The following is a 7,500-nucleotide window of genomic DNA, read 5'->3' on the forward strand; positions in this document are numbered from 1 at the left end:
GTGTGTGTGTGTGTGTGTGTGTGTGTGTGTGTGTGTGTGTGTGTGTGTGTGTGTGTAGTACTGCAGTAATCATATTATTTCATAATCATTAGCTCATCTTACCCATTAGGAAATGATGGCATAATTATATAATGCACATACTGTACATCATTTAAAGTCTGTGGCCCATTTCTGTTTGCTAGACATAAAAGAGATGCATTGGAATACTGGAGAGGACAGAGAAGAAAGGAAGGATATGGAGAGGACGAAGAAGGAAGGAAGGAAGAAAAAGTAAAGGAGTAAGGAAAAGCCATGTGTCCTTGGTGCTCCTTCTCATCTTTGACGTTAGGGGACAGCGGCACTCTGGGGAGAGAGTGTTGGCCTGAAACAGTGCCAGAGGCAAATCTGCCTCGTCAGTCGTCTTGTCTTTCTCTTGATCTGTGTGTGTGTGTGTGTGTGTGTGTGTGTGTGTGTGTGTCTGTGTGTGTGTGTGTGTGTGTGTGTGTGTGTGTGTGTGTGTGTGTGTGTGTGTGTGTGTGTGTGTGTGTGTGTGTGTGTGTGTGTGTGTGTGTGTGTGTGTGTGTGTGTGTGACAGATGAATGACAGGGCGCCTGTAGTAAAAAAGTCCTGTAGTGAAAAGTCAAACTGAAAACTTTCAATTACCAGCTCGAGTCACTTAGAACTCATTTTTTTGTTCTAGCTACACGTAAATTTGTCCATTTAATGCTACGCCATCTAGTTAAAATGGAGTATGCTGGCTCTTAAAGTGTAAATTTCAACTCTTTTGTATTTCAAAGCACACATCTAGCACTCGTTGGCAAAGTGCAGGCCCATGCCTTTTACTTTAAGCTCAGCCAGAATGCTGCTTTGTGTGTCATGCCAGGGCATGGTAGCCAAGGACTCAGCCTGGTCATCTTCAATACTGTGATGGGGAACAGAAACAGGTTTCTGTGTGTGTCTGTGTGTGTCTGTGTGTGTCTGTGTGTGTGTCTGTGTGTGTGTGTGTGTGTGTGTGTCTGTGTGTGTCTGTGTGTGTCTGTGTGTGTCTGTGTGTGTCTGTGTGTGTCTGATCATGGGATAAATCAAAGACCCCCATCAAGACACACGCACACACACGCTAACAGAGAGCAACGCACAAACACACACACAGTAAAAGCACACCTTCTTCAAGTAAGCTTTGATTTCAGCAAAGCAACCTGCCATGAAGCTCAATATACTGTACTGTAGTACAAAACATGTATACTGTATATGTCTGCTTCTGAGACACATAAAGACAGGGAGACAGATAGAGAAGAGAATGAAGCTAGACTAGTAAGAAGCGAGACGACGGGAAAGGGCAGATAAATATTTGATGCGGCCATGTTCTCCAATATCCTCTTGACCTCAGGTCCCTTTTCAGCAGACAGAGATGCGATGAAGAAAAGTCTACAAACACTACAGCTAGGGCTGCACAATTAATCGAAAATAATAGAAAATCGTGATAAAATCGTGAAATCCAAGTCGTGATTTTAATCGCGATTTAATCGTGGCAATAGTGAACTACCTTTGAGAGCGTCCTTGAAGCCACAACATACTGACAGGCTGGTGTTTCTGGACAGATATCTGTCCACCTAAGTTTCATGCTATTGCCTTTACATAATTATTACAATTCATTTTATTTTGCTCATCCCGTATATAATTCATTCTTGGTTATATTTCATCTTATTATAATTTGCAAAAAAAAATCAATAATCGTGATTACGATTTTGACCAAAATAATCGTTATGATTTTTTTTTCCATAATCGTGCATCCCTTACTACAGCAATGTTTCCCAACATTTGATATCTTGAGTACCCCCTGAACCTTTTTTGTCATACCACGAGTACCTCCTCAATCATACTCTATATCTCTTCCTCCATCCCAGTGGTTCTCAACCTTTTTTTTGCCAAAACGCCCCCTGGACCTCATCCTTAGCCTCCCAACGCCCCCTTGCCCTCATCATAAGCCCGCCAACGCCCCCGGCACTATTGAAACGTAAATGGCCTAATGTCCCCAATGACAACTAAGCACCGCCCCCTCTCAACATTATCCTTCTCAACACCCCCTGGGGGACTGTACCTCCCCCGTTGAGAAACAATACTCTATCCTCACGTGAGTGCCCCATACACTTGCATGTTTTTCCATGTACCCAATGAAGTGTGCCCAAGTGTACCCCTTAGTGGTACCCCTGGTTGGGAACCACTGCACCACAGAACCAGACTACCCATGTAAGTAAGTAACGGCTCAAGAGAGAAACCACCTGCTCCACAATACGTGTAACCACACAGATCAGTGTCAATCCCATAGTTTAGTGTTAAGTGCGAACTCTGCCACGGAGTTGATCCAACCTGCTCTAATTGAGCAGCAGATCGTGATCGTAATGAGCACTTAAGAAAAGCTACTCAGTGAAGTCACCTGGAACCTGTAGAGCGGGATTTTACTTCCTTATCCCAGGACTGACACCTAGGCTACTCAGAGAAAGCCTCAGCCCCCGGGGCTCCTATACAAGACTGGCCGGCCATCAGACGCGGACATCCCAGGTTTAGGAACCCAGGTTGGGGAGATCATTTGAGAAATCACCTGTGTTAAGGAAGTCAGGAGGGGGAGGAGTACAAGACACGGGTTTCCCTTTCTCAAGCAGTGTGTCATACGCACACACGCACGCAGCTCGAGGAGAGGAGAGTCGAGGAGAGTCGAGGAGAGGAGAAGAGAGGAGAAGAGAGGAGAGGAGAGGAGAGGAGAGGAGAGGAGAGGAGAGGAGAGGAGAGGAGAGGAGAGGAGAGGAGAGGAGAGGAGAGGAGAGGAGAGGAGAGGAGAGGAGAGGAGAGGAGAGAAGAGAAGAGAAGAGAAGAGAAGAGAAGAGAAGAGAAGAGAAGAGAAGAGAAGAGAAGAGAAGAGAAGAGAAGAGAAGAGAAGAGAAGAGAAGAGAAGAGAAGAGACGAGACGAGACGAGACGAGACGAGACGAGACGAGACGAGACGAGACGAGACGAGACGAGACGAGACGAATAAAATGCTTGGAGACAGGCCTCGTAAAGGATGAGCCCACCATAATCCCTGTGGGTTTTAATCAGGTCCATTTCCACTAAAACACAACTTACACTGCAGGGGGGGGGGACACACTGGGAAGAGAACTTCCTGGTGCACTGATGCACGTCTCTCTCCGTCATCTCCAGTTTTAATGGAAGCCAAGCAGCCACAGCAGGGCCTAATGCCTTCACTTCGCATTCCTAAATTCAACCCCTTTGCCGATTATTATTATCATTTTAAAAAAATCTTTGCCTTGCCAGTGAAGACTAACTACCATGCCAACTGAATACAAATTAAATGACACACAGGACAAGGGAGAGGGAAAGCAAGAGTGAGAGTGAGGGGGGAGGGGGGTGTTCTGAGAGAGATAGGCTCAGAGAGAAGACTCAGAGAGACAGAGAAACTAAGAGAATGGAACAGAGAGACAGACATACAGAGAGAGAGAGAGAGAGAGAGAGAGAGAGAGAGAGAGAGAGAGAGAGAGAGAGAGAGAGAGAGAGAGAGAGAGACAGAGACAGAGACAGAGACAGAGACAGAGACAGAGACAGAGACAGAGACAGAAACAGACAGCCAGTCTCTTTTTTCAGTCTAAGAACATTTTTTGCAGCCATACAAAAAAATTGTGTGATGGAATGAAAGCCGGATTCAAATGTAATCAGCGATCCATTCAGAGAAAAGGCCGCATGGATTTTTGGGAGTGAATTATTAGTACGGAATAGGCCCAGCTGTGACTGAAATACACGGCATGAATTGTGAAAGCCAATCTCCAGCATGCACTCTACTAGGGTTGTAAATAATCATCGTTTTGAATCGATGCATCGATCCCGCAGCCCACGATTCAATTTATCAACTCATCCACAACAGAATCGATTAATGGTTATTAATCGATTCATCGCTTTTTAGTTGTTATTGCACTCATTTTGTGAGGCAATTCATTTTGCTCATGCAGTAATAATAATACTGACTGTAATAATGATGTCCCTCAAATGAAACGCGTGCAGATATTTCAACATTTCATGCATAAGCCTAGCCTGTAGGGGGAAAAAAATGAACCATTGATTTGAATCAATTCAAAATTTAATCAATTTGTGAAGCATTTTTAAGAATCGAAAATAATCGAATTGTTGGCCTAAGAAATCGATATTGAATCGAAATGAAGGCTGTGATTTACACCCCTACTCTCTACTGTAGGGAGCGGTAGAGGGCAGGAGGGTTTCTTTTTGATCGTGATGGACAGCTCTGATTGATTGGCAATTTTGTGCAACTAATACACAAGACAAGGCCAAATGAAGGGTTTTTCAAGCAAATGAAAAAAATAAATCGCGGGTTCAGGGGCATCTGTGTGTGTGTGTGTGTGTGTGTGTGTGTGTGTGTGTGTGTGTGTGTGTGTGTGTGTGTGTGTGTGTGTGTGTGTGTGTGTGTGTGTGTGTGTGTGTGTGTGTGTGTGTGTGTGTGCGTGTGCGTGTGCGTGGGGGAGAGAAGACGACACTCACCAAACAGATTGCTGGAATGTCCTTGCTTGGAGACAGGTCTTAGTTCATTGAAGCCCCAGGCATAGCGCTTGTAGTTGTCCCAGGCAAACTGCATCATCTGTGCAGAGGGAGAGGAGGAGGGGGGGTGAGGAACACACACGGAACCAGGATTGGTTAGAGCAAGTCATTCATTACCAATTCTTTACACGTACACAAACATCTCTGCTTTTTTTTTTTTTTTTTTTAAAGAAACACTTCCTCAACCTTCTCATGCTCAATCGCTTCTCAGGAGAGGGAAAGAAAAAGAAACAGAAAAGGAGAGAAGAGAGGAAAAAAACAGTCGCAGGAACAATCACGGTTAATCAGATTAAGTCCTCAGAGAGGGAACTCTGTGAAGTCAATTACATAATTTGCCAGAACGACTTCTCTGGATCGGGGCTCTGGCACCAGCAGCTCATTGGACGGCGCCATCAATCACAGCAGCACGCCGCGACTGAGCGGGGCGGAGGAGGTCACCATTTGATTTGACTCCTGCACAGAAAGCATCAGGAGCAACGCCTCCAGAACCACCCATGTGCTTTTAGGTTAACACCTTCCACCCAGCCTGCCACTGTGTGTGTGTGTGTGTGTGTGTGTGTGTGTGTGTGTGTGTGTGTGTGTGTGTGTGTGTGTGTGTGTGTGTGTGTGTGTGTGTGTGTGTGTGTGTGTGTGTGTGTGTGTGTGTGTGTGTGTGTGTGTGTGTGTGTGTGTGTGTGTGTGCGTGTGCGTCCATCCGTCTGTTGCATGCATGTGTGAGTGTGCGCGCACACACCAATGTTGTAGTGCATGCGTGTGTCTATACGTGAGTGAGTGAGTGAGTGAGTGAGTGAGTGAGTGAGTGAGTGAGTGAGTGAGTGAGTGAGTGAGTGAGTGAGTGAGTGAGTGAGTGAGTGAGTGAGTGAGTGAGTGAGTGAGTGAGTGAGTGAGTGAGTGTGTGCGCATGTGCACGTACACCTTGAGTGTGCAGTGTATCTCACAATGCTGCGTGTCTGTCATTAAAAACTCATTAATATGGCCTGATGAGGAGATAAAGCCTTTGTCTGTAAAGGCTGTAGACATGAAGACCAGGCAGGCAATAACAGAAAATGAACTTAACTCAATTACAATGCATAGTGTACAGTACTCACGCATACATGCACGCATGCCCGCACACATCCTCACACACACACACAAACATCAGTAAATGTAGATCAAATGATGAAGCAAAGTCAGACCAGTGGAGCGCTCGGTGCAGACCACACAACACAGCGCAGCAAAACAACAGTGTATGTGATGCCTAGTGTGCAGTGAGTCAGCAACCGAGGGCCTTTCTGCGTTTGAAGGCCCAGATGGGGAGGTGGGCTGGGTGGACAAGCAAGCAAGAGGGCAGGCAGGGAGGGAGGCAGGGAGGGAGGGGGGCAGGCAGGGAGGGAGGCAGGGAGGGAGGGTGGCAGGCAGGCAGGGATGCAGGCTGGGAGGGAGCGAGGCAGGGAGGAAGGCAGGCAGGGAGGCAGGCCCAGGCGGGGATGTGGGCAGGCAGGGAGGTAGACGGGAAGAAAGGTAGGGAGGCAGGCAGGGAGGCAGACAGGGATGGAGGCAGGGAGGCAGGCAGGGAGGGAGGCAGGCAGGCAGGCGGGCAAGCGGGCAGGCAGGTGGCCACTGAAGGCCTGCAGCAAAATGTGCTGTTTACTGGGGTATTAGACACACAGCTCAGCGTGGGAGGGAGAGACAGCTTCTGCCCACGCCTGGCTTGCCTTTTTTTTCAAAACACAGACACACCGAAATATGCTACAGTGTATGCACACTACACACACACGGTCTCTCACACACACGGTCTCTCACACACACACACACACACACACACGGTCTCACACTCACTCACACACACGCGCGCACACACGCGCGCACACACACACACACGCATATACACACACGCATACACACACACACACACAGTCACACACAGTCACACACAGTCACACACAGTCACACACAGTCACACACAGTCACACACGCCCTGAAGAATTAAGAACAGATGAAAGCCTTCCATGACTGCGAGTCCATGTTTGTGTGGGCGACGAGTACCACTATGAAAAGGGTGAAATGAAGGGGAGCAAATGAATAAATTGAATTAATGAGGTGTTTAAAAGTCCTTCTTAGTTCATTACAAAAGCAAGAGCAGTGTTCAGAGCAGGGCAGTTGGAGACGAGACAAAGCTAAGCAATTAGAAAGGCCAGACATCATTTGGCAGTCCTGGGCTGGTGGAGAGTGCCCCCCCCCACACACACACACACACATACACACTCTGCACCACAGGCCGCCAAATTATGGCTACCCCCTGGCTTACTTGCACTGTGTGCATTAAAAGACACCAATGTGACCAGTCATTATTTCTCTATAGAGGGCATGCAAATTTCACACTAGAGATGGGACTGGATTTTCGAATATTTGAATAAACGTTTGATTAAAAAAAAAAAAAAATCTGGTTGTTAAAATGTTACTTGCTGGGATCACTTACTGTGGCAGTTTACAAACTCACTCCTTTTTTCCCTATTTGCCACCCAATGCAAATTCACTGGGGAAGAAGCTAGCTCAACATGTCAATGTCACGTCCTGGTCGCTTTGGTGTTTTTCAGTGTACACACAAAATGACATGATGCAATAAATTCACTTTCAGCAGAAAGGAGGGAATCCAATGCACTGTACTGTATACACTTGGTGTCTTGGATTTCTTCCTTTCTTTTTTCTTCCCCAAAACAAAGACAACACAGTCAACGTTTTCTACAACTGAGCACTTTCACCCTCACTGGTTTTAACTCCATTCCCCCATCTGTGTGAAATGTGCTCTCCCTCAACCGTTTCACAGGATGGATGTTGCCGTCATGTGCTCGCTTTAAATCCAGTGTGACCAGGAAATAGCCTCGACACAGTCTTCCCTAAGCTCTTCACAGGCCCCTAGATAGCAGGGTTCCCCTCCCACCCA

General features: G+C 46.8%; 1 protein-coding gene across 1 annotated transcript in view; it reads right to left on the minus strand.

Moving 5' to 3' along the window:
* Positions 1–7,500, minus strand: part of LOC134469057 (mannosyl-oligosaccharide 1,2-alpha-mannosidase IA-like) — a 180,805-nt gene that overhangs the window by 133,903 nt on the left and 39,402 nt on the right. The window contains exon 2 of the mRNA XM_063223073.1: positions 4,521–4,617. Within this exon, the coding sequence (XP_063079143.1) occupies positions 4,521–4,617 (97 nt within the window). The remainder of the gene's footprint in view (positions 1–4,520; positions 4,618–7,500) is intronic.

Source organism: Engraulis encrasicolus, chromosome 18, assembly GCF_034702125.1.
Source record: "Engraulis encrasicolus isolate BLACKSEA-1 chromosome 18, IST_EnEncr_1.0, whole genome shotgun sequence".
Taxonomy (NCBI): domain Eukaryota; kingdom Metazoa; phylum Chordata; class Actinopteri; order Clupeiformes; family Engraulidae; genus Engraulis; species Engraulis encrasicolus.